This window comes from Chenopodium album, chromosome 23, assembly GCF_948465745.1.
Source record: "Chenopodium album chromosome 23, dcCheAlbu1.1, whole genome shotgun sequence".
NCBI lineage: Eukaryota > Viridiplantae > Streptophyta > Magnoliopsida > Caryophyllales > Amaranthaceae > Chenopodium > Chenopodium album.
Genome location: NC_137856.1, coordinates 10,561,304 through 10,588,410, shown reverse-complemented (window position 1 = coordinate 10,588,410; position 27,107 = coordinate 10,561,304). Strand labels below are relative to the sequence as shown.

At 34.2% G+C, this 27,107-nt stretch overlaps 1 protein-coding gene across 2 annotated transcripts in view; it reads right to left on the bottom strand.

Moving 5' to 3' along the window:
• The window catches only part of LOC145606742 (uncharacterized), a 28,668-nt gene extending 1,768 nt beyond the window's left edge, over nucleotides 1–26,900 (bottom strand). The window contains exons 1-43 of one of the 2 annotated variants that reach the window (XM_081662566.1): nucleotides 26,756–26,900; nucleotides 26,551–26,598; nucleotides 26,182–26,311; nucleotides 24,523–24,601; nucleotides 23,299–23,379; nucleotides 23,138–23,218; nucleotides 20,882–20,958; nucleotides 20,707–20,761; nucleotides 20,494–20,542; nucleotides 19,832–19,969; nucleotides 18,852–18,933; nucleotides 17,070–17,145; nucleotides 16,926–16,972; nucleotides 16,604–16,798; nucleotides 15,189–15,264; nucleotides 14,538–14,618; nucleotides 13,956–14,036; nucleotides 13,718–13,788; nucleotides 13,246–13,300; nucleotides 13,109–13,157; nucleotides 12,480–12,617; nucleotides 10,986–11,067; nucleotides 10,822–10,900; nucleotides 10,257–10,303; nucleotides 9,812–10,023; nucleotides 9,502–9,589; nucleotides 9,274–9,390; nucleotides 9,067–9,185; nucleotides 8,918–8,990; nucleotides 8,715–8,834; nucleotides 8,390–8,458; nucleotides 8,120–8,290; nucleotides 7,956–8,003; nucleotides 7,622–7,763; nucleotides 6,762–6,859; nucleotides 5,879–6,023; nucleotides 5,618–5,706; nucleotides 5,425–5,535; nucleotides 3,558–3,632; nucleotides 2,885–2,950; nucleotides 2,339–2,527; nucleotides 2,137–2,247; nucleotides 546–626 (exon numbers count right to left, since the gene is read on the bottom strand). In XM_081662566.1, the coding sequence (XP_081518692.1) occupies nucleotides 546–626; nucleotides 2,137–2,247; nucleotides 2,339–2,527; nucleotides 2,885–2,950; nucleotides 3,558–3,632; nucleotides 5,425–5,535; nucleotides 5,618–5,706; nucleotides 5,879–6,023; nucleotides 6,762–6,859; nucleotides 7,622–7,763; nucleotides 7,956–8,003; nucleotides 8,120–8,290; nucleotides 8,390–8,458; nucleotides 8,715–8,834; nucleotides 8,918–8,990; nucleotides 9,067–9,185; nucleotides 9,274–9,390; nucleotides 9,502–9,589; nucleotides 9,812–10,023; nucleotides 10,257–10,303; nucleotides 10,822–10,900; nucleotides 10,986–11,067; nucleotides 12,480–12,617; nucleotides 13,109–13,157; nucleotides 13,246–13,300; nucleotides 13,718–13,788; nucleotides 13,956–14,036; nucleotides 14,538–14,618; nucleotides 15,189–15,264; nucleotides 16,604–16,798; nucleotides 16,926–16,972; nucleotides 17,070–17,145; nucleotides 18,852–18,933; nucleotides 19,832–19,969; nucleotides 20,494–20,542; nucleotides 20,707–20,761; nucleotides 20,882–20,958; nucleotides 23,138–23,218; nucleotides 23,299–23,379; nucleotides 24,523–24,601; nucleotides 26,182–26,292 (3,954 nt within the window). In that variant the 5' untranslated portion in view covers nucleotides 26,293–26,311; nucleotides 26,551–26,598; nucleotides 26,756–26,900. Of the gene's footprint in view, nucleotides 1–545; nucleotides 627–2,136; nucleotides 2,248–2,338; nucleotides 2,528–2,884; nucleotides 2,951–3,557; nucleotides 3,633–5,424; nucleotides 5,536–5,617; nucleotides 5,707–5,878; nucleotides 6,024–6,761; nucleotides 6,860–7,621; nucleotides 7,764–7,955; nucleotides 8,004–8,119; nucleotides 8,291–8,389; nucleotides 8,459–8,714; nucleotides 8,835–8,917; nucleotides 8,991–9,066; nucleotides 9,186–9,273; nucleotides 9,391–9,501; nucleotides 9,590–9,811; nucleotides 10,024–10,256; nucleotides 10,304–10,821; nucleotides 10,901–10,985; nucleotides 11,068–12,479; nucleotides 12,618–13,108; nucleotides 13,158–13,245; nucleotides 13,301–13,717; nucleotides 13,789–13,955; nucleotides 14,037–14,537; nucleotides 14,619–15,188; nucleotides 15,265–16,603; nucleotides 16,799–16,925; nucleotides 16,973–17,069; nucleotides 17,146–18,851; nucleotides 18,934–19,831; nucleotides 19,970–20,493; nucleotides 20,543–20,706; nucleotides 20,762–20,881; nucleotides 20,959–23,137; nucleotides 23,219–23,298; nucleotides 23,380–24,522; nucleotides 24,602–26,181; nucleotides 26,312–26,550 lie in introns of both variants that reach the window. The other variant, XM_081662565.1, reaches the window with a different exon arrangement.
• Nucleotides 26,901–27,107: the final 207 nt, after the last annotated feature.

The following is a 27,107-nucleotide window of genomic DNA, read 5'->3' as shown; positions in this document are numbered from 1 at the left end:
CGAAGCCACCATGAAAAGGGGGTTGGAGGAGGAGAGAGAAAATTAAAGGGGGTGAGAGTTTAATTAATTAAGCTTGAGGTTTAATTTAATGAAATCAAATTTGTAATTTAATAAGAGTTTTTAAGAGAAAAAGTAAGGACATATATGTCATTTTACAGCCCAAAAGTTACTAAATAAGGAAAAAAAAAATTTTGTTGCAAGTAATATGAACCACCCCAAAATGGAAATTGTTGCAAGTAAAATGAACCGGAGGTAGTAGTACAGAATTTGAATGTAACCTTGTATCTAAATCAGCACAGGCCTACTGCTCTCTCAACTCTTCCAAGGAAAGATGATAAAGTAAATAGTGTAAGAAAAGTTAAGAAAAAGAAAGTAAGAAAAGCAGCTGTTATTAATATTGTCATTGTCCTGAAGCAATATCAGTCGATGTAGCTCATGATGTGTGTGCATGTAATTTACCAGACTTTGGGCAGATATCAGAGTAAATTTACACAATGACTATTAGCTACGTAATATCAATGTTGCATGATTCAAGAAGAGATTACCTTGACAAGCTCCTTGGGTACACCAGAAGCTCCATGAAGGACCAGAATCACACCTTTTTTGGACGCCAAAACATGCAAGTCCTGCCAAAAAATAAGGCTCTGGATCAAAGATATGTATAATAATTCTACGCCTAAAGAAAATGATCAACATTTATATCAACATCAGTGATCAAGCTCAAACCAATGCCTTTAAAGAAGTTCCCACCATCAATAGGTAGAGTTGCAGTTGTATTCATTATGCCTTAAATTTGTGACTTGTGATAACAGAAAAGAAGTTTCAAAATTACACTCGATCTAGAACGAAAGAGCCATCAGCCACTTGAGAATTAAAATAAGTGCGAATAATTTGATTATCCACTGTGCTTAAGCAGGTCATCATCCAAAGTGTAATGAATCCATTAGTTCCGCCAGAAAAGGACAAAGTCTGAAGGCACTAATACTCAATACATAAAGTAGGATCGGGAACCATATAAGGCACTTTTATCCCAATATCACATCTATGGAAACGCTGTCATTTACTAGCAGAGAGCCAGAGACAGTCAGCTAATTGCAAAAGTTAATTAAGTATGGCTGGCATAAGGTGGTACAATGTATTTTGACATGAACAACTTTCTTAAATTTCTTGGCTCATGAGGAAAATTTGATAAGAGAGAAATAGAGGAATCATTCATGATCTAGTAAAAAAGGTATTTTCCTTGCAGAAGTAGCCTCTATATGGTCTTACGCTCAAAAAGTATTTCTTGGTACACTCATATCAGGTAAAAAAACACCAAGTCTTGAGTTTGGCCACTTTATATGAGTAACTCACTAACTCTTATTCATTCGTGTAAGTAACCTCATCTATTCATAATTCCTGATTCATTATATGAATAATACTCCCTCCGTTTTTAAATACTTGCTCCATTTCTCTATGCGTGGAGTTTAGGAGACTTTGGAGAAAGTAATATTAAAAATATTGAGGTAGTGGGGTTAATGAAAGGTAAATTGGAGGAGAGAGAATCTAAAAGTAATAAAATTAGGTCCCACTAGTTGAAAGAAATGAATTAAATATTATAAAAGCTTTTCAAATAAGGAAATGGAGCGAGTATTTAAAAACGGCAGCAAAAGGAAAGTGGAGCAAGTATTTAATATCGGAGGGAGTATCAATTAAGTAACCCATTTGTTTTTTTTTTTTTTTTTTTTTTTTTGAAATAACCCATTCGTTCGTTCATTCAAGGCACCTCTATTCTTTTGAGGGATATATAAAAAAACAAAATAAAATAAATAAATAAATAAATAAATAAAAATTTAAAAATAAAATAATAATAAAAAAAAAAAAAAACCTCCACTTATTTAGAAGAGCAACCCAATTTTTTTTACTTGAGTAATTTCCATCCATAAGGGTGATTAAACATTTGATCATCACTTTAACCCTTAATACTCATATAATTGCTTTATATGTGAAGTGGCCACCTATCAATTGATGGTTTGGCTAGCCACATATAAGAATATGTGGGGAACCATATTAAACTTCTCTCTTTTCTCTTATTAATTTTTTGTTCTTTGTTACATATTCTTTGATCAAAAATTTATTAAGAATGAAAAATCCTACCTTAAGTAAATCAAGCCTCAGATTTGGGCCATTCGCAGGGTATTTCCCATGGACGTTGCCAATGCACACTGCCAGAGCATCAATACCAGTTTTGTCAATGAACTCTTCTGCCTGAAATACAAAAGACACGCCTTTGGTAAAGTGGCCTAAAAGACAGTGGACAAGAAGATAAAAGAGTGGAAATACATAGTAGAAATCAAACCAGATTAATGTCAGTAAGCCTTGCTTCATACTCTTCAACAGTCAAGTCATCTTCAGTCCCTGATAATCTGCCTAATTCAGCTTCAACACCGATGTTTTTCTGATGAGCCAAATCAACAATGTATTTTGTATACAATATATTTTCCTCAAATGGAAGATGTGAGCCATCCACCATTACTGAATCAAATCCCTGGCATTATTTCCTCAGACATTAATGGACAAGTCATAGAAAAAATCTACTCCAAAATGCATTTAGAATGTTAAGGCTTGAAAGAAAATTAAAAAGGAAAAAAATAAACTCTTAAATTAGGGCTAGTTGTCTTCGGTTTTTTTTTTAAAACGAAAAACAAAAATCAAGAAACTACAAAAAGTGGCTTGAACTTTTATGTTGTCAGTTTTAAAAAAATGATGATTCTATTAAATTTGACTAAATTTTTAGTCTTTTACTTAAATACATTATACAAAGTATGACTTTCCAAAAAAAAAAAAAACAACCACAGTGATGCCGAACGTAACCGTAATAGTTGGACAGCTGAAAGATACTCACCAACTCTAGCATTTCAACTAATTCTGGCTTAGAAATTCCGTGATCAAAATGAACAGAAATTGGAACCTGTTATACAAATTTCACAGGGAGTTAAGTATTGCCCAAAAACAGAAAGACTTTTCCATTTCCACGTCAAAATACTAATACTGAGCATAATGTTCTTACTGAATTTTTGCTTATTACTTTCATAATATTACTGTTCTCTTCTAAAATGCAAAGAAGTGGAGAGCATTATTGTGAAAAAGAAAGAAGTATATGTTAAATAGTTCAAAAGTATATTGAGAAACAGTGTCTCCTGGGCATAACAAACACACGCTAGCCTTGTGTCTCACATCGCTGCTCCCAAAAACCACTACACTTTAGAACACCTTGCACTTGGTGAAAAAGCGATTATCATAAATAGTAACACAAAAATACAAAGTGCTTTTGCTCTCTCTATTTAGCAGGATAAAGGTACGCATATGACTGAGGATAGTGGTTCATTGAACTAGCTACCCACACAAATGCTATCATCAATTCTTAAACGTTGTTCTTTTTATAAAATGTAGAATTAAATGGTAGCCATAAAAAATTGCGTATTCTCATTGGTAGCAAATTTCTCTGAAACAACCTTGTTCCCTCACTTTGTTTCACCGTCGGCCTAGGGGGGTATCCTGTATGAAAGACTACTTACACTGGCTTTCTCAGCAGCTGACAGACAACAAGCAACCAAAGGAATTCCTCCCTGCTTCAAGGCACCAGGATGAATCTTTCAAACAAACAAAAAAATAGAAGTCAATAAGTGGATATCGCTAAACCATAAAAGAACATTGAGTACTTGCAAAAAAATAGTCGATTTCATTGGCAAGATATACTGATGCAACATAGAATCCAAAACTAAATGACTAATAATATGGGGTGGCGGTGTGGTGTTGGTTATACAGTTACGTGTCAGAAGTCTCCACATTCATGTAATTATCTGTACAATTTATTATGTATACATGTTTTCTCTTCTTGAGATATCATCAATACATCTTAATTTTTCTATTGTACCATTGATTGTGAAAATCAATTAGTGTCTTCCTATTTATGCTGAGTGAATCATACAGGCACAGTCGTGAAGATTTCCATAATCCAAAATTTCCCAAACAATAAATGTTAAGGAGTAAAAGTGTAAAATTCCTTTGTTCAAAGTAGTATTCTGAATAGCATGTTTGTTAATCTATGCTAACAATTTGGAAAGGTGATCGTATGTATCAATGTATGACTGTATGTAGGTATACATTAGTGCAACTAACGAAAACTAACTACATATGTCTTTATTCAGTTTACATGCCAACCATGATGAAAGATCACTCAGAGATCACCCCTAAGAAAAACCAACAGCACAAAGCCACAGACCAAATAGCTATCGATATTCATAAATTAAAGAATCTGCTCAGGAGAATGCCCGTGACATAGCCAAACCAGCTAATATTTTTTGCATACCCAAAACAGTAGGTAGGAAGACGGCATTTGTTAAAATAATATATTCCAAATTAGACAAGCCAGCTTACAGTGCAAGAAGAGTTGATTAGTAGTCTAATCATTAGAAAGACACAAACAAGACTTATTCAGATGATCGATCTAAAGTTCATTTATCATAACTGTTGAAACCCTATGACATAAACAAGATTTATTCAGATATTGATTGGTGCCTTGTTCCTAAACAACGCAGCATACCAGGACTATACCAATGGCTGGTTTTGCTCTGGTGCTGTTTGTAATTATAATAATTAAAGCATGCTGATTCAAAATTATTATAATAATTTAATCATACATTGTGTTGCTTTTTTAAAAAGCAACATAATCAACACAATGAATATAATGTATGATTTTATCTCAAATCTAAAAATAAACTGAGTTAATTTAATGGTATCCTAGAAAAGGAAAAATCTGTCATGGGTTCAGATAGAGAAAAGGCAGAAAACCTAGAAAAGATCAACACATATTATCAATATTCTACGAGTTCAATTATAGCTAAGTGTAACCAGTCAAATTCAACGACTACGGTAACTAAGAACTATGGGCCCACGTTAACCCTATTTAATCAGCTGATACATTAAGATTATTCCACTGAGGTCATGTATTATATAGCTTTTTACACTTAAATGTTTATTCTGGAATATATTTCCTTCTGAATAATTTGACAATTTGGTGAGTTGAAGGATTCAGTGGTTTTGGAGGTCATAAGGAAGTACTCTATGTACCCTTTTTTTTGCTCAATTTAAGTCTTATTTTTATCTTACTATTTTTAAAAAGTTTGATAGGATACTAGTCAGTAGCTATTGTAAGTGTCAATTCTTGGTGTGATTGATAAGGAAAGTTTAAGTTTAATTTGAACTTCTTAATGTGATTAAGTCAAAGAGTTTATTGCAGAATGCATCAGGATGTGGAAGGTTACAGTGATGCGTTGTCGGTTTTACTTCATTTTAGAAAGCAGGTTCTTGAAATGTATGCAGGTATGTGTAGTTGATCTTAAAAAATGAGTATTGTCATCTTTCTGAATAATGACTTCTAACCTGTAAAATAGCAGGACTACATTCTTCTTCAGCAGCAGCTACAACAGAAGCAATTCCTTCCAAATTGTAAACATTGAAGGCTCCAACAGCATAACCATCTTTTTCAGCATTCTTCGAAACAAAATTAAGTTAGTTAGAATTGAATAAACCCTTTAATGATTGAATCCCAAAGACAATGTATATGAGTTCTGACAAGCAAAAGTTCTTTGGTTGATGTAATTTTCGCAGGACGAGCCCAAGATTGTACAACTTCAGCAAGAGCTTTATGGTCACCAACATTGCCTGTGTTTTATTGAAGTAATAGTCAGCATAAGAGATCCAGAATATGTTAACAAATATAGAGCACAAGTCTTAATTTCAGGGAGTTGGTGTAAAACCCAGCAAGCTACATGAGGGAGAAATTACAACAAATATTGCACAGACCAAACATGAAAATGCAAAAATGCCACCTTACCTGGAAAAACTATGTATGGTACTCCTGGGTGTCTACTCTCACCACCAAGCTGCCATAAGGGAACACCGGCCAAGGCTTGTCCAGCTACTTTAGCCAGTCGGGTATCAAGAGCTTTGGTAGCAATATCCGATGAAGTGATTCCACCCTGAAAAAAGCAACAAATCTGCTTTATGAACTCTGTAGGCACAGTCATCTAAGTTGATGCAACTACCTTAGATTGAACTGCCTATAAATACAATTCCCTTGGAAAGCTAATAGGAATATTGCAAGACCTGATTCAGATAGAAAAATATATGAACAAAAACAGGAACACTCTTCCATTCAATTAAATAACAAGGAGAGCCACACCCCTTCCCCCCGCCCCCCCAAATATATGTATATATATATATATATATATATATATATATATATATATATATATATATATATATATATATATATATATAAATTAATCATGCATTCCAGCTTCAGTTCATTAGATGGATCATAAAACTTCACTTACAGTTTCACATTTCACTGCCCCTTCACAAATTCTTGAAATTACGGTCAAGGTTCAATACAAAGTCACTTGAACTAATTTTAACTGTTGGATCGTTTAATAATTTACAAAGTGTTATTTTGTTGCTAAAAACCTGAAGTGAGATGCTTAAACAGTATTAATCATTAATACTCACTTCCCAGTTCGTTTTAAGAGCTTTAACTAGCTGAATATGCCAACCTGACACAATGTAATGGACTAGACCTAACTGAAGTATATATTTGAGATTATGATCTTTATCAGCAGAGGTTTATTTAACTTTTACAGAGCACAAGGGAGGGAAAAGCAAAATGCAATTATTTTACAAACCTGCCAAGCACAAAAAGGTAATATCAACAAAAGTACCTTAGCGAGAATATACCGAGGTCTTGTACTTATGAGCCTAACAATTTCCACCAAGGCAGAGCTTACTTTGAAATTGATTTCCAGGCTTTCAGAAGGGGCTGAAAAAAGAAAGAAATGAAATGTAAAGGAGATATCCATTTTCCCTCCATTTTAAACCAAATCCTTCCAACGTTGGAAAGGTTTGGAAAGAAACATGGAAGCTCTATCTCGAGTCTCCATTCCGCTCACCTTGCACAAATGATAACCAAACAAAGTGTAATGGTTTTCAGCAATTGTGTTTTATGATTGGAACAATAGGAATTAAGCACAAATAAATTTGTTTTATCCTTCTTGTATCAACAAAGGCATCACAGTTATGTAACTCAATAATGCTAAGAATTCAATATATTGACAATTATAACAAACAAGACTGCAACAATCCTGATACTGTAACCAACAGGCATTCCTTGGAGAAATTTGACAGCTTTGAGAGAAAGCAAATATGGTGTAAGAAAGACAAGATTCTTATTGAAATCAGAATATTCCAGGACATTAATCAAAATCAGCATGGCATGCCATATGTTAAGCTTGGAAAACAAAATGACTTAAGGAATTGTGAAATGAAGACTGTACAAGAGGTATAGAACAAAAAATGTCATACAGCCTACAGATACAAACATGATAACAACTGGAAAGTTTGGGACCTTCTGCCGAAGGAATGCAGAAAAAGCTTACTCATGCTATTGCAAATGACATGAACATGTACAAAAACATAAATTGAAGGGAAAGAAATTGCCCCAGCCTCCAGTTGGTCCGTATAACTAAGAACAACAGAACAGGTTATCAGAAAATAAGAAAGCAGAAGGTTCGAGACAACTAACTTCTTCCAGATATAAGATCTCGACTGGTCATTATTACTGTGTCCATGCCGTTCCTAAGATATATATCAGCTAATTCCGCAGCCTCATTTATTTCTTTTGCTCTTTCTTCTGGTGACTTCATTGCAACCTTGTCCACCGGTATCTGGGGAAAACAAGGATCACAATCAAATCTCTTGTCAAAGTATAAGATACAAAACCTCACACAGAAAGGTTTAATAGTCATGCAACACATGAATTTCAAATCTTCCTATCTCTTAATTTGTTTTCCTCCTTGGAAACAGGAGTTGACCAGAACTGTCATGCTTTCGTATGTGAATTAAACAATATGAATTACCTCAATCCATCTTAATGCATGTCCAAATTGAACTTTTAGTTCCTCAACCTGCATAACATGACGATTTCAAATAATTAGGCCTCAGAAATAAAGCGAACAATTCATTGATATTAAGGAATAACAGAATAAAGCAGCAGGATTATGAAGCTTTATATGGTTATCACCTGTCTTGTAGTTTTTGGAACATAAGATCCGACAATAATAAGACCGCCAGTGGTTTTCTTGTGAATTCCTAAATCCTTTGGGGAAATTGGAGGTCTTGAAGTTATTCCTACTCTAGCAGAAACAAAACTAGCAGCAGTGCGACATAAATAACGCTTTCCCTTCAGCTCCGCCTGGAATGAACACAACCACAAAGGAGGAAAAGTATTTCATATTTATGTTACTTAACTAGATAATAACAGAGGCAGCACTGAATGAGAATAAAAATTTACCAGGATCATCCCATCAGCAAACACAGCCATATCTCTTTCGCTAGCTGCATTAACTATGCATGTTGACCCCTGTTACACCCAGGTATAGCACAAGTTTTAAAATCCCACTAGATGCTACCTACAACTGAATTATGTGAACTACACTGATGTTTTAATGCTCTTTTGTGAACACACCAACACAATTGGAATAGACAGAAAATAACTCTCTCCATCCCAATCTGAATGACACACCGAGCTATGCACAATATTTCATGCATATCCAAGGTGATAAATGTGAGCAACACCTCTGAAAACTAAAGGCCTATCTCAAACAAATACTCATTACCTTATCCAAACGGCACAGATGCTCACAAACAGCGTTAGGACCACCTTTGCGCAACAGTTCGATGGAAACAGAAACAACATTACTAGCTGCTACACGCCCTTCTGTTTTCTCCTCAACCCACTAATTAACAGAAACCAAGATATAAGGCTAATTAGTTTATAGACATAACTCATTAAGAGTGGGACGTGGTCATGAAGCCAAACCTGTCGCAGATTTGAAGATTTATAGCCAAAAGCAGAATCTTTGGCGAACTCAGTGTCTCCAGCAGGAACAAGCCTAAATAACATATTTCAGCATAGAACGGCAGAAAAAGTCCATCAACAAATCAACAATAAACTAAATAAATGTTTACTGGTCAGCTTCTGCAACATAGTGTACGTCCCCTATAGTGAAGCGACCTCCTTGAAGAAAGAAGGGGCAAATGATTGATGCATCAATATCCCCCAAGACTGAAATAACAGCATCAGCTTCCTGATAATCCAACAAACATCACATCAACAAAATAAAAAATATAAAACCCAAGGAAATAAATAAAGTGTATATGCATGAAGAGCTTTACCTGGGGAAAGTGACCCCTCAAAGTTGAATCACCTCTTAATACCACTGTGAACTCAATACTAGCTGATTTAGCTGCAGTCTGAAGATTGCGGCAGATTTCAGCCACCAGAGCACTAGCCTGTGCAAAGTCAGAATTCAAAAAAACATTAAATCAACAAAGTTAATCATGATAGAAGCATACATCCATGGAGAGCACCATGGTCTCAAGAGAATTATTCCTCTACAATACCTTGTTAGAACTAAGAGCCCTTGAGTTTGTCAATATAAAAAAGCACTTGGGATTTTTTCTGAATTGCTCAACAAGTTTATCGACACTCCTGCAAGAGAAGCAGAAGCATTGACACCAGCAATTATCTCTAGCAAATTAAGAAATACACTATGGATATTTATTGCAGCAATACCTTGATACAAACTCATTAAGTAACCGGTTATACTCTTTTCTCAAATCATGCAAAATAGTTTACCCTATATTTGACTTTTTTTTTTAGAATAAATGTGTCTTCCAACAAAAAACATTAGTATAAACATAGGTTGCCTACCATTCTGTTATTACTTCAATATCGTGAACGGTTTGTGTTCCTGTTGGATCATCATCGAGAACGACCAGAGGCTTCCTATTGTCCTCGCATAGCTTGATTATGTCACTGGTAAGATCCACAGGCCACTCGGGCGGAAGAGATTTCATCACATGTTCTTTACTAAGGACTGGGAGCTTTCCCTCAACTTTGACTCCAGTCAGAGACTCATAAAACTAAAAACAGATGAAAAAAGTCAGTGTTAAAAGATTCCAATCAAACTTAATGTGAAAGTCCGCATACCTATTCACACTAATCAGTAAAGATAATTTGCAATGGCCTCGTATCAACTTCTTTCCAACAAAAAATCCCTTAAGATTTAATATTACCTATTGGTCCAATTAAACATGAATTCATATCAAAAAGAGGTTTACATTTTAATAGTGTAAAAGGAACACATCATACATACCTTGACAACAGCAGCATCATCAAGAGCACCCCATCCAGCAGCAGAACCTGCCAGCCAGAACAATAAAGCATTGCTTGCATGTAAGGGAAATGTAAGAGTTAATAAATACTTTGACTAGCAATCAAGAAGCAACTCTTTACAAATTAAATTATCAGCTATATTAACCAGCTCTGACAAATTGGATGTTGCATGTTAACCAGCGTTTTAGCTGTCACCTCCATAGAATCAGCACAATTAATCAGGTAAATGTGCCTCAGACCCATTCCATTAAACACCAACAAAAGTTACAACCCAAGAATATGCAACAGGAAAGCTATACTTGGTTTCTAGATTCCTTATTAATGCAAGAACTGAATTGGAATGCAGTACACAATGTTGTCATATACAACAACAACAATAACAACAAAGCATTAGTCCCAAAATGATTTGGGGTCGGCTAACATGAATAATCGTAAGGAACCGTCCAAAAAGAAAAAGAGCATAGCAAAATTATCGATTGAATAAAAATTGGAAAAAAAAAAGTACAATGTTGTCATATAGAGAGAATAAAATCCAATATACATACCTGCTAAAAATAATTGGTGTGCTGTGACAGCTACATGAAGTGGAATTTTCCGAGATGAGCATTCATGAGAAACAATTCCCTGAAATGAGTAATAATAACCATATTATAACAAACATACACTTGAAGGCAGATAAATTGGTTGTGCGTAAGTAACTTTAGCTAACCAGGTCTTTCACAAAGATGTTAAGTGCAGAATAAGGAGTAAAATCATTGTCCACCATATGTGGACCTCGGTTTTCTAACATCCTGCAAAAGGAAGCAGGTAAGAATAATGATAACCATATTAACAGTGAATTGAAGGGTCTTTAGCAACATGATTATTTTGACGAATAAGGAATTCAGTTGTGCAACGAGAACAGAATGAAGAGTGTAAGCCTCTAACAGATTTATACTCGTACATATATATATATCATCCATCTCCCTCATGATGGAATCATTTTTAAAATATACTATCATCTTTAAAACACACTATATCCATAACTGAAACAAAATCATGGAATCGAATTTCAAGATCTAACTTCATTGCAAACCCACACCAACTTCCTGCGCAAATCCCACATAATGTGATAATCACTATATGACATTAGTAATCTTATGACAAGATGAAGAGTTTGGTCTGTGGCTGAAACTTGAAGGCATACAATAAACGAAATTGAATCTTCTGTGGTAGGATGACTGGATTTGTAATATATTGCTCTCGATTGCAAAGAGCGTCAACAAACTTATTATCAATATTAAGGTGTCTTCTAAGAAAAGGCAGACAGATTTTAGTGTTTGATAAAATTGAAAATGAAGTAAAACCGACAACGCATCACTGTAACCTTCCACATCCTGATGCATTCTGCAATAAACGCTTTGACTTAATCACATTAAGAAGTTCAGATTAAACTAAAACTTTCCTTATCAATCACACCAAGAATTGACACTTACAATAGCTACTGACTAGTATCCTATCAAACTTTTTAAAAATAGTAAGATAAAAATAAGACTTAAATTGAGCAAAAAAAAGGGTACATAGAGTACTTCCTTATGACCTCCAAAACCACTGAATCTGATCATAAATATTGTCACAAATCGTGAAAGGGCCTTTTGGGATGGATAAACCAAATTATGTGTCTCCTCATTCTCTTCTACTAAACTTGCCTTTTTTTTTAATACCGTTTGAGTATTTCAAAATTGGACAGTTCCTTATGAAAATTCATGTTAGCCGAGCTCAAATTATTTTGAGACTAAGGCTTTGTTGTTTCATATTGTATAGGTAAAATTTGTGTAAACATCAAGAGAGGAAAATTAGTAAAATGAACTGTAAAATTCAACATAATGCTAGAATTTTTGCAATACAGTACAACTATCAACCCGCGATGGGCTCACATGATCTAGATCAAGAAAATTTCCTAAGACAGTGAAATATACCACGGTGGTTTCTACTGTTTTATTCATGTAATAGAAACCCTAGTATGCTGAAGGTTCACATACTCCAGAACAGTATTACAAACAAGCATGCCTTTTGAATTTTGTTACATAAAAAAGAGTACCAAAGATATAAAAGACAAAGTACTTGTGAGCATCAGTGAAAGAAGCTTTTAACAAAATGCACTACATGTTACATAGGGCAAAAATCCAATATCAAATTTGCAATTGCAATTGTCAATAATTACCAGGATGTTCCACTGGTGGTGGTTATGATTTGAAATAACTTTCTTGTTGGCAGACCCAAGCGAGCACCAAAGGCTAATGCCTCAGCTGCAGATGCGATATGAACTCCAGCAAGTAGTTGATTAACCATCTTAACACAGCTACATACCATAACAAAAGGGTCAGTCACATAATGCTTGGTCTCCCTCTAATTATTCAGAAATTAGTTATAGAGAAAGTGTAGATGAAATGACTATAACAGTAAAATTTCATCATTGCAGTGATAGAATTTCAATAGCTGCAGTAGCCAGTTACATTTTTCCCTCCTTCCATTCAGAATAGATGTAGAGATAAAGTGTACATGAAATGACACTACAGTGTCTAATGGTCCAGTACAGATAGAGAAATGTAAATACACCAACCAAAATGATTTTCTTCTTGTTTAGTATTAATATGGCCAAACTTAAGTGAATCTGCATTCAACATCACTTTCTAAATGGAAAGTAGAAAATATAAGTAAAATCATGATGGATCACATTATATGAAAAGATGACATGATTTTATGCTGTCAGCCTGTCACCACCAGCAATTAGCAAAACAACACAATCAGACAAGTACAAATTCTCCAAAAAATGAAAAGTTCCAAAATTACCTTCCAGCTCCACATCCTCCTTTGATGATGTATAGCTTCTCACTCAATGCTATGGACAAGACATGCAAGTACCAATCAGTTTAATCATTATATAACTGAAGGAAAATATTATGAACAGATGGATTAGTACCCATTACCAGAAAGCACTGAAATACACTGCTCCAGAGCTTCATCTGTTCCAGATGCCATTACCTGATGAATATGTGCTGCAATTGTCAGTTATAGTAGTCACCAAATGATCTAACAGCACGGAAAAGTGCCATATATTCTTGACTATAACTTATAGTTTCAAGTCATCGGAAGAAATTAGCACCCATCTGGCCAAATAAATGAGATCTTTGCAACTAATGCAAAAGTGCTTTAACACCAATAACACCATGGATGCTATATTCAAATTGATTCTGAAACTTTACAATGTATTGTTCTTTATGCATGTATTTGGTCCGGATATAATATTGTGGAGACGCCTTTTTCTTACATGCATAGTGATTGATTTGCAAAGAACCAAAGATCTTAAATATTCATGTTATAGACTTCACGCAGCTAAAACAAATAGTTACGATTTTAAAATCAGTAAATGGAAAGCCAAGCCGAAAGTTATTTACACACCGTAAGAGTTCCTGAGGATGCTCTTTTCACACCACCAGAAACAGGTGCATCCACCAGTTTTAAGTTCTTGCCTGCACTCATTTAACATATACATTAATTTGACAGGACACTGGTCACAAATTTGACGATGTACAGGAGTTCTAAGCAAGTGCAACATTTATGCTAGAGATATTAAAAAAAAAAAAAAAAAAAAAAAAAAAAAAAAAAAAGGGGGATACATAAAAAATAATATACAGACCTTGTAAACGTTGATCCAGTTGGTTCACATATGCTGGAGAAACTGTGGATGACAAAATAATAGTTGCTCCAGCTGAAAGAGCTGAAATACACGAGACCCATAACCAAAAATCAGAAAACGTCATGTTAATACTGTCTCCATACAAACGCTTTCATGCCAATTTTGTGGTGTGTGTTGCTGGAGAGAAACATCCAGGTCATTGCACGTGTTAATATTTCTTTTTATTTATTGTAGGCCAATAAGTCTTGTCAAGCATATGGACTAAGGCGGCGGGGGCTTTCAAGGATTGCCCTATTGGGGAGATTCAGAGCAACTGGGTTGATCTGTAATTTACTATATCTGTTTTATAGGGCAGCTCATCCTCCTTTGCTCGTACTCCTTTTTCTGAGTAGTTACACCACCTCCATGGAACATAATATAAAGAGATCCACAAGCCACTTAAATGACAAAGAAAATATTCTGATGTTTCTTCTGACAAAATTTACAAGTCTTTCAAATCTAGCATTTAAAATATTCTTAAAGTTTTGTATAAACCAATGCGGTAAAATTAATCCTCCAGGCAGACAAGCTGCTGGCACATACCCTGGACTGCGCCCAGATCTCCAAAAAGGACACTTTCTGCTTGAGCTTCATTTGTAACCATTATTACAAGCACATCAGCACCTGAAGATAAACATTCAGACTGAATCAAGATGGCATAAAATATTCCATTGGCAACTGCCCAAAACGAAGCTTTGTAACTCTGTCGTATGACTCTAGATATGTAGAGAAACATCCTATACTTAAACTTAATGTGGAAAGCATGGAAAAATAGACAAACTTGACATTTCTGGATCAGATGCTTCCATGAAAAAATGTCTTCTAAAATTTCAAGTAATACGGTGTTTCAATAAGGCAGTTAATTTACAACTTATGGTCATCTTAATAAATATTATACATGTTTTATAGTTTATAATATAACAAGTGTAGAAAAATACAGAGACAAAATGAGGCAGGAGATGAACAAGCCCTTTTGCAACCTCATTGGCTCCACCCGGGGTTATAGGGTAAAGCTCTTTGATTTATTGTGTGCGATTAAATTCAGGAAACAACAAAGTACCAAACCATCATGGATGCAGAATATTATCAGTAAAACCACAAAAACCAACAGTCCTACACTGACTTCTTCCACACTACATGCAAATCTAGCATCCAAAGTCCCAATAGAGGGGGTAAAAAAAAAAATTAATATACCTTCCGCTACTTCTAGAGGAGAGTTACCCACTAATCCTCCCGCTTCGACAAATCGAGAAAGTGTTGGTTTATACACCTGCCATGCATTATATTATATTATATTACATTATACTATTATTATATTATAATAACGGTAAAGTATTTTTCTTAAATGCAACAAACAAAACATATATAAGCAGACATAACCAAATTACTTAGGAGCATCATCGAATGAGTAGAAGATTTTGACAGCAACAATATCCAGTCTGCTGAAGACCAATATAAAAGGGAAAAAAAAGGCAGAGAGGGGGGGGGGGTGGGGTGGGGTGGAGGAACAACAAGAGGCAAACAATTTTGTGCAGATATAATAAATTTGTGGGTTCTATACTTATATATCCTTAATGCCGTCGTCAGCACAATCAATGATGGCATCAATAAGCAACCTTAGTCAAGCAAAATTACATCACTTGTCTATATTTAAGAACTGGAGAGTTTTTCCATGGTGTGAAAGTTCATTCGCGGCTGAGATATAGATAATTAAATCCAGGTTTATCCATTAACCATCAACATGTAAACTGGAATTACTTATTTGTCAACATGATTCAAAGTAGCTATTTAAAAAAGGAATTTTTTTCTGGTGTACATGTCTCCAGGCTGCGAATTCTCCCGACTGTTTTGTCAGGAAGAAGCCTGATGTGGAGGCATGGACCCTTCCAAGCAAACAGAACTAAGGCAACCCTAGAAGACAACCAATTATGTGGACTGATCACCAGCAAATGATGATGCAAATGCCAGGATTCTTTCAGGCCCAATTCAACCTCAGTTTACTTTTGGAACCATAAAGAAAATTGTTCTCAAACTCCTACAATAATTTTCAAATTCATTCAGGGAAAAGAAAAGGATTAAGGGTCCAAGAAGATAGATAGCTAAAGTCGATGATATATTAAAAGAAGCACAAGTTGAACAAAAGCTTTTCTATGAGGCAATAAGTTAGTAGAATTCACTTGTTGCTTTTGCTGGAGCTTCTCTAGATCATACTACATTCTGCCTGGAACACTTTCTATGTCATTTGAGAAACGGTATGTGTGAGTATCCAGTGACATGCTCAGGGTTGATAACAACAGATTGGTTTAGATACTTAGACGAGAAGTTCCCTAACAGTGATTAGTACATTCTCCTGACATAGAGATCAATATTTCACCCTTACAATATTCTTTAGTACCTTCACAGAAACAGATCTCTGTGGAAAGATATTTCACCTAACAGTGTAGCCCAAACCAAAGGTAGGATAAGGACAGCAACAGCAGGAACTTTTAAAAAAACAGAATACTATAAATAGATTTTTAAAAAATAATAACAATAATATATGAAAAAACATGGTCTCTTCTAGCCCATTTAAGAACAAAACGAATTGCAGAAAGAGAAAATGGAATTACATCATAGCCAACGACAGTCAAATTTGACTTTAGTAGGTGAGTTGCCATGCCAAATCCCATTGCTCCAAGACCAATGAAACCAACTCGGTTTACCAATTTTGACCTAGACTCCAGCTCTCTTGCTAGTTCCAAAGGGTTGTAAGTTTCTTCATTGGCTGCTTCATTGAGTTTTATTCCTAAAACCTTCTCCCATACCTATATTAAAAAATGGCAAGCACCAGATGTGTAACAATGACATTGTATGGACACTACTAGCTATAGGCTGAAGTCCAGCACAACAGGAGCAGCATCTTTTAAATAGATATTACAAAGCCAGAATCACCTTAAACAATGGTGCATTGTCTTCCTCTCCGCCCACATGAGAACACCCTTTGAAAGCAACCAAAAATAATCAACAACGAATAAAAAATTTAGCAGGTGAAGGCAATACATAAGCAAAAAAGATAAAAGATTTGGCTATTAGTACCAAGAAGTTGTTGATGCGAAACTCCAAGAAGCGGCAATGGAAATGGAAGAGATTTTGCCAAACCTAAAATAGCTCCCTGTATTTGCAGCATAAATTAGCAAAATTTAAACACAGCATAACTATACCAGTTCAAATACTTGTCAGACATTGAGTAAATAAGAAAGTACAAATAAATTCAAATGAAATTATAACAGCAGCAGATCTTTTGAAATAAATCAAATTACTTGACAATGATTCACATAACTAGAATATATAATCCAATAAACAGAACAAATTCTCTTGTTGGCACTTCTTAATTTGAAAGGAAAAAAAAAAAGTAATTCAATAAAAATAAGTGATCTCATCTTTTGAAATAAATCAAATTACTTGACAATGATTAACATATCTAGAGTATATAATCCAATAAACAGAACAAATTCTCTTGTGTTTTTTTTTTAGGGAAACAAATTCTCTTGTTAGCACTTCTTAATTTAATTAACAGTAAAAATAAAAAAAAATTAAAAAAAAGTAATTCAATAAAAAAATAAAAAAAAAATAAAAAAAAAAAAAGTGATCCCTCAAAAAATTAAGAAAAAGGATAATTTCTAAAAAACCAACGAGTTTTTTGTAAGAGAGTATCTACAACAAAGTCAAAGAGTCCATCATTGGATACTCTCTTACAAGTCCATAGAATACGCTTCATAAATCAGGAATTAAGTATGTGAAAGGGCACATAGTTTTGTTGACATTGTCTAGGCATTACAAATAGGTCAAGGACTTGCATTGCATGGGGAAAAAATCCTTGCAAGATTATTTCAGCAGATGAAATAATGAAACTTAGAAAATCGCTTGCAAGGTTTATGATTGGATACATTTACCAGCTCTCAGCATTTGGCTAGAGAATGCTAGGATTTTCATATGGTTACTCTCTAAGACCCTTTTTCAACTTATATATATCACTGATCTGAATGCTAATCCTATAAATCAGCATCCACTCCAGGATGTCTCGTCTTATTGAGCCACTTCATGTTTCCTCTAATTTCCAACGCAAGGACAAAGAAAGTCCCCTTGTGAATTTATTTTTAAAAGATCAGCACTTTGTTTGGAAAAAAAGAAATGGAAGGAAAAGAAGAGAAGAGAAAGAGAGGGAGACAAATTCTCTTGTTGGGTAAACGATTGGGGGAAGGAAAGGGAAGGAGATGGAGGGATCCATTTTCCCTCTGTCTTTAATAAGCATAATCCCTCCAAAATTGGAGAGATTTGGAGGGAAAATAGAGCTCACCTCTCCCTCCCTTTCTTTTCCCTTCCCTTCCTCCTTTTCCCCTCCCCTCCCTTTCCTTCCTTCTTTGCTACCCAAACAAAGCGCAGGGAAAATAATCATCTATGCCTCACAGTAAAAATTTGGGAACATCACACAGGAGTGAAAAATTCTCAATGCATAATTAACTATAAAAACAGCATAAACTACCCAGTGGTAAACCCTATTTAACCCTAATCTGTCAAAAATAGAATGGTGGCTGGTTCAAATGTTTAATAGGTAAGATATCCTTTAACATGGCCATGGATTTGGGAATGTGTCATGTAATTAAATGCTCACAGTATCAACTATCAACGCCTTTTTTTTTCTCCAAATCAAAGTTGGATTCTTACGTATGGATAAAGAAGGCATTTAAGATTGAATCAAAAAGTTGCACAGATGCAACACACCACATCATATCACCCAGTATAGCTGGACAATGACAATTATAACAACAATAATACGTCTAACTGCTCTCAAAAAAATATTATATCTAACAGTCTTACCAAATTATCAACTAGGGTACTTAAAGTCTGATCCTTCATATGGTCAGCCCTTAACCACTGTTGAACATGATGCTTGAAAATCCTGCATGTATGCAAGGTCTGGCTTCAAATAAAATGGGAGCAAATAATTCATTTCACATTGTTGCACAGATTGCTAAATCTGGGATTTTTTTTTTTGTTCAACTTCATCTTTGTCCAACTAGTCCTCTTTGCTTGATCACAAGCAGATTTGTATTCAAGATGAAGGTCAAGCATATCAAATTTCAGAAGATTTTTATACAGGATAATTTACTTAAATTTTTAAAGTTAAAACATTCTTCGACTATCTAGCTTTGAAGTAAGCATAACTTATATTATTCCAAAATCTCCAGTCATAAAACCATTTAAAAGGATATGAAGCATATGGATTTGAATGAAAATGAAGTATTTGATCGTAAGGGATGGAGGAGGAATATTTTTGTAGAAGACTATACGGAATAATCACTTTTGGTTCATGTAGCCGACCTCGTTTATGGGATTAAGGCTTTGATTGATTTATTGATCTGCAGTCATAAATCCATTTAAGTGTGAATCAACTGCAACAGTATGGTTGCAAACTTGCAGAATAGCCTGCCCGGACACTAATTGACAATTATGAATGAAAAACTAAATTATAAACATGTCTAAATTTCATGGCATTCTGCCTTTCTCAAGCCCTGTGTCTAATTCTGCTTTTGTATTCAATCAGTTCCAAATTCCATAGTATAATAATAATCTTTGCCATGGTATTAAGTTGCAACCGCATCACCAGGGTTATACAAGTTTTTGAGCATACCACTACAGCTTTTTTTGGCTGCAACAGCCACAAACCATCTACATTGCCCGCGAAAGTGGTTCTGTGACTGTTAGTGTGATCTCATCCAGATCCTAGACTTATACCATGGTCTTTCATCACTGATAATTACATCAACAACAGACATTAGTGGTACTGAGATACTTACCATGAATTACCGGCAGCATTAGAAATAATGTCGTAAAGTATCCAAGGATGAATTTTTGCTTGCACTCCAAGACAGATTGCCTCAACTGAAGCAACAAGATGGATGGCTTCAAGTAGCTCTGTAACCATTTTTACTTTACTGCAGAATGAAAAATGAAATTGAATAATTCATTTAAGGCGTCGCAAATTTATTTGACACATAATATTGCCAAATGAAACCTAACACCCTTGACAGACACAGGTGCAAATAACATGTAACACATAATACATGTTTCGTAATGGCTTGAAAAAATAAAAATCTCAATTCTTTCAATGCAAAAAAACATCAACAGACTACAAAATAGATAGTTAAAAGATAGAATTCAGGATCTAATTTGTATATAGCAATTGTTATATTGTAATCTGTAATCTACTGTCCTGGACTACAAGTCAAAATTGTACACCTTTTAAACTTTTAAAGTACCAATGAAAAAGTAGGAGATGATTGTTTCCTAAAGTAAATGTTAATGCCTTTCTGAAGAACGTGAGACTCAAAGTTGATCCCAATATACTAGGAAAAACCAAATCCATATTAATAACCATTCAACCAAATCCAAAGCTCGTGTATATGATTACATAAAAAAAATTCAAACACACATAAAACTATACAAGACAGATACTTACCTTCCAGCACCAATTTCACCTTCCAAAACATATAGTTTTTCAGACATAGCTGTCACAAAATAATCAAGTTATGCAGTCAATGAACAGGCTTTCCGGTTTGCGCAACTTTATTTGTGATATACAAAATAACTTACACACTTTTTATTACTCATAAAATAAAATTCTAATAATAAAAATAATGGAAAAAAAAACTAATTAATAACTAATGGCTACCAGAAAGCACAGGATGCGCTACATTGATTGCATTAGATTTCCCTGATGAAATTACCTGAAAATTTGAGAAGAAAACATAATTAGATACAGCAGAACATCTACAATGTGAATAAAGATGAAACTGTAGTTCTTAACAAAGTGAGCATTCTTTCGGTTTGAGGGATGAAATATAAACCATGATTTTCCCGTTCAGATCTTCAGAAGTTCCTCTATAGATATGAGCATCAACCACTGCATTTATCTCATATTCCTCTGCAAAACGATAGAATAAATTAGTTGCCTGATTTAAACGGCAATGTCACGATTTAAATTAACAAATCATCCTCTTAATCTCATAAGTTTACAAGTCTTATACAAAACATGTAATGTTAATATAGTTTCACTATACCACAGACCTTAATACCCTTAAAAAGGAAGAGGTGGAAATCAGGTCAAGTTCAGTCTGAAATCAGACTAAGTCAAATATAGAAGATGAAGTGGTTCGATTTGGGTCATATACAGGTCTAATGTCAATTAGCTTAAAATAATGATAATCAATATGAGAATTGAGAAACATCAACTTTCACGGTGGTAGATTTTTGTTCGGGTCTAAACTGGGTCATGTAATTACGGATAGAGTTCGCGTCTAGCATTTTATAGATATAATGCAACCATTATGACAATCACCACTCCACAAGCAGAGTAAATCAGATACCCCCACTAGCTAAAAGTACCACAATTGCATCGATCAGTATGACACACTTCCAATTTTCAATAAAATTGAAGATAGTCATTCATTATTTGCATTGAATATTTTATAAACACAACTGTTTCAACTCTTCAATTATGATTAGATACTGTGGAGTTCCTTCGCAACTAAGTCATCAATAGGATTGATGCAGAAAATACTCAAAAGTGGTTTTCCTTGCAACTATGAGCACACAAGTAGTGCTCCATTCAAATAAGTAACAGATCTCTCTAAACACAGCAAAAGGACTTTCTTTCACACACCAGCAGAATACACACTTCATTGTAAAGTTAAAACACAGGTGTGGCTGTATATTAGTCATAGTCATACATCTAATGAACACACAGCCCAAAGCTTTTGGAAATCAACCTCACATAAGTGTAGTCCTTCAATTGATTCTACACAAGGAGAAATTGGCCACATGTCCTAGAGACTCTATTACTCCACAAAATCCTATCAATATACTCATCAATTACATTTTAAGAGCAGCAACAGGCACTCAAATTTAGCTACCTTTCTATTCTAAAAGAGAAGAACATCTTCATGATCCACATAAAATCCAAGTGGGTGACATTTTACATACATTTCACATACTAAAAAAATTTCATATACACTCAATTAACATCTAATTTGACATTGATGACAAAGCTAAATTACTCGAGTAAAATTTGTATATTCCTTTTAGTTATTTAAAATAAAACTCTTCGGATAATATAGAGTGGTCCGAGGAGAGCACAAGCAAGCTTGACAGCATCATGCCATCAAGTGAATTTCCGATGGCCACCAAATGAAACAAAGAAGAATATGTGTTGCACCAAGACATGACTGTGCTAGGCAAGGCACAACCATACTATGTACCCAATACTTCTCGTAGCTTTTCTCCAGAAGGATTTTTGTTTCTTGTTTCCACATAGCTGCAGTGGGATATAATAATAAATTTCCAAATAATTTTAAATCACACAATTGTAGATCACGCACCAAGACATGACTGTGCTAGGCAAGGCACAACCATACTAGGCACAATCACGCATTGGATAGGGAAAAAAATGCACATCGAGTCAATCATTGGGTAATTTGTGTCAATACTACTAAGGATGGGAGTGTAAGAATGGGTCTTTTTAAATTAGCGTAAATTTAAAGACAGTCATGTCTCACATGGATTTTTATGTAATCTTGGGAAGTAGAGAGAGTTCATGAGGTATGTCGATGTAATCATAGGAAGTTAGGATAGTGAGCGTTCCCAGGATTGTTGATGTAATCCTCATCACATTAAAAACGTTCCTGGGTTGGGTTTATGTGTTATAGGGAATAGGGATAATGTGTGGATTATGAGGTATTGTTAATAATTGTTGACTGTAAAACAAGATTATTGGTGGCTGATTTATCCGGACTTGTGAGTGAAAGGTTTTCCATGCATGTTTTAAATGGGCATTGCTATTGACATGTTTTCCGAGATCAAAGATTGGTACAGTAGCACAACTATTTGTTGAGCGTGTCATTTTGCAGAATACCACATTCATTAGTCATGATACAATGTCAGACTATTTATTTTCCTTAATGTTCAAGTAACTTTAAGAGCCCTTGAGTAAAATGCATCAACAACCAATCACAAAAATCTTACATAAATACTGCATCTGATAAAAATAATATAGGAAGGTTCTTGTTATAAAAGCAAATGTCATTAGATAAGGATAGTTGATTTACCCATAAGACGTTTTTCCAGTTTCTGAACTTCAGCAGATACTGTGACTGTACGAAGAATTACCACCACATTTTTCTTCAATCCTGAAGACATTGACATTAGTAAATATAACAGTGAACAAATATTAATAAGAATATAGTCCAACAAGTGTAGTGAGCTTCACCTTCCAAAATACACTCTTGGCCAAATATCATGTCAGCAATTTGAGCAGGGTGCGGTACCAGCAGGATTATAGCTGAAACGCCTGCAAGTAACAGTTAAAAGAAAGACAAGAATTTAATTTCACAATTTCTGTGATACTTCAATTTAAGCTATATTTGGTGTGAAATGAATCGCATAAAATTTTTCAGATAAATTCGAACTGTAACTTTTTTTCTTTAATAGAAAAAAAGAGATTATAAATCAGAGAAAATTCAAGAATAGCCAAGAAAAAAATCTCAGCTAAGCACAAAGCAAACAGAAACTAAAACACCAAACAAAACTAATAAATTTTTAAACCAACACTATACGATTATCTCTAATAAAAATAACCCCAACCTAAACTAACGATTTGCTTTTGGCTCTTTCCTCCCTCTCTACCATTATCTCTCTACAAGATACCAACCCAAAAATAACCCCCAAAATTGGCAAGTGTCTCTTCATAAAAATTATCCATGTACGGGCCAAAAACAAATCGGAGAGTCATGGTCCCTCATGGATACAAGTCACACAATTAGAGATAAAGCTACTTAAAAGCCACCCAAAAAACAATTAAACAGTGCTTGGCCAAAAGTGTTCCTCAAGTGACTCTCCATAAAAAGCTACTTAAAAGCCACCCAAGATCCCCATTGTTGGGATAGAGTTGGACTTGGAAAGCTACTTAAAACCTATTTCTTGAATCGGTTCATCTTTGTCTTGTATTAGATATCATCGCAAATAACTTGGAAATGAGTATTCTAAGGACAATTTTAGGATTCTTAACAACATATGTCATACTAAAAGTGGACTTTTGACACCCCTTCTCAACAAAATATACCACTAGTCACTCAAACTGCTTCAATCTTGATACGATAGAATAAAAAATTACCTTCCTAATCAATGATACAAAAAAGGTTAAACCCAGAAACAAATTGTTGCCTACAGCTCAGACTAATTCAAGCCCCTTCATCCATCAAAATGCAATCATGTACTTAAGTTCAACAGTTCAACTGCATTTCACTTCAACACAACACATAAAGTAGCACTATTTCCTAGAATTTTCATTTATGAGGAAACCTTCATGACAAATATCTAGCTAAAAATAATTCATCTTATCAATCTTTTGGACCTTATATTCATATATGTATATTAAGATCTTGACAAGTAGGTTGTGAAAGGTAAGGACAATAGTTGATTGTTAAAATTATACCTGTAGTAGCCTCCACTGCATTTACACATCTAGTTCCCCCAAGCCTCTTTGAAAATCCACCCATCAAGGGACTATCAAGCTGAAAGAGAAAAGGAAGATAGCACAGAATAAATTGAGTAAAATTAACATTCCAACAAGCAACTCATATATGAAGTAATAAGCTTTATCAAAAATGTAATCAAATGAATACTTTGTTCTAGTTTCAGTCACCACATTTCTCCATTTAACTACAATACAAAATTGGAATATATTTATCCAATGAGCCGCAACTATTATCATATTATTCAACTAGACCATAAACCAATGGAACATTTATATTTTGGGAAAATAAGCTAATTAAACAAAGTGAGTATTTTGTTTAGAATATAAGGTTGCAAACAACCATATTTTATGATATTTTACAACTGTAACAAATATTTATAATATGGGGTGTAAAAATGATGTAATTTTGGTCTGGCAATTTAATCTATCAATCTTAGATTAGCCTGTAAAAAAAAGAGACACCATGATCTATGAACAGTACAATGAAGAAAAGTTTTCACATTGACTATAGGGGAGAGTCAATCAGGTGTTACTCGTCCAGGTGATCAATGGCATGGTGATAACTGACACAGACATGTTCATTCTTCAAAGGACATAGGCATCCATTATTATTCTTAGCCTATGAATTTGACACATTCATGCCTAATAGAAATAGATAAGAGTAGCAAAAGGATCACAACTTCATCATCTTCCATGAACTAAAATGTGTTGCCAAGAATGCCAACCAATAGCTTCAAAGGTGCAGCCAAAAAGGCAACAAAACCACTCTGTAATATCTATTGTGGCATGGTTAACATACATGGAAGAAGGATACTTGTGGACCATAATCTTCAAGATGTGCGGAAAAGAATTAACATTTTTATTTTATAGACAGGGAATATTATTTTCAGAATCCTTGTACAGTTCTTTCTTTATCACATCATAGTCGAAATTTATTTAGACCTTGTATTATAAAACACTAACACCTAGAAATGTACAACCAACTTAGGCCTTGAAAAGCTAGTCACAGTACAGTCTCACAGACCATCAAAGTATCGAACCTCAAGCAACTTTTTCATTCAATTTTTAAATCCAGCAAAAGCATCAAGCTCCTGCACTTCAACTATACTCCCTCCATTCTTTTTTTTTCTTTTTTTTTTTTTCTTTTTATTTTGTGTGTTCTTGTATAAATCTTTTCTTTAAACACAGTTTGAAAGAATATAATAATTATTACCAACACATAAGAATAGCAAATTTTTATAAATTTTTACTATGACACACTTACAGATATTAATAGTCAAAGACGTACATTAACAAACATGCAAGGCAAAACATGAAGAACAACCAACAAAACGGATGGAGTACTACAATACATTATTGAAAACTTTACCATACTTCTAATGTCAATGAGAAAGTTTTCAATCAACACCACAAATTTATCTATTGTGAAACATTTTGTAGTTAAAATGGAGCTACATCACATTACAAAAACCGGGCAGGCTACGACTAAAACCACACCAAAGGCGATCGATCAAAACCATAACATTAATGAATATTGTCAATTTACGCACACTATCAAGCACTGCAATTCTAAGATACATGAATTTTAAAAAATTTAAAACTAAAATTAAACACAACCTGAGAATCAAAAGCTTGGACAGCATAACCAGAGCCAACAAGTGAAGCAGCCAACTCCAAACTGATATCATCAAATCCCACAAAACCCACCACTTTTTTGGACGAACCCATTTCTTTGTCTAAATTTCTCCTGCAATAATATATGATTAGATTGTAATATGATCAATTGTTCGAAATGTGGCAAAAATTTCATATACGATTAGAATTAAAAATTTGTAAGTATTTATCAGCAAATACATAATATTATTGATAAAAACATGATTCAAAAATCAAATAACTAATTTATATAATAGGGAATTTGAATTTTAAAATGGAAATTACTCAAATTAACACAAATAAATGATCAAAAAAACTGGATTTGTAACTTACCCAGAAACAAAATTGAGAAAAATGGCGAAAAGAGGATTAAGCTTGGAACTGATCAGTGCGAAAAATGGAGTGAAAGTCAAAGCAAGTTGAAAAACAAAAGACAAAGAATTTCTGAATTTTTTTAGTGCATGCAATAATATAAAATGACTTATTGTAATGGTTTTATTTAGAAACTAGTAAATCAAAAGATGATGATAATTAATACATGATTATGATGATGATGTGGAAAAGTGTCAGCTGAGCCAGCACATGTTTAGCTAGTTGATGCCTTCAAGTTTCCAAATTAAGCATCCGTGTAGCTGATTCACCTCTATCCAGTTTTGATCCAAAATCCTTGGGGTTTTTGGTAAGGAGACGTGTGTGTTTTCCTCAAAAAAAAAAAAAAAAAAAAAAAAAAAAAAAAAAAAAAAAAGAGGAGACGTGTGTGCTAAATGCTAATGGTGTTCGAAAACCGGTCTAGACCCGAAAAGTGAATTGGATCGAACTGAACTCGGATTGAAAGAAATTGGTCTTGTGTTTGAGTTGAATGACATAATTTATTGCTTATGGGTTCAATC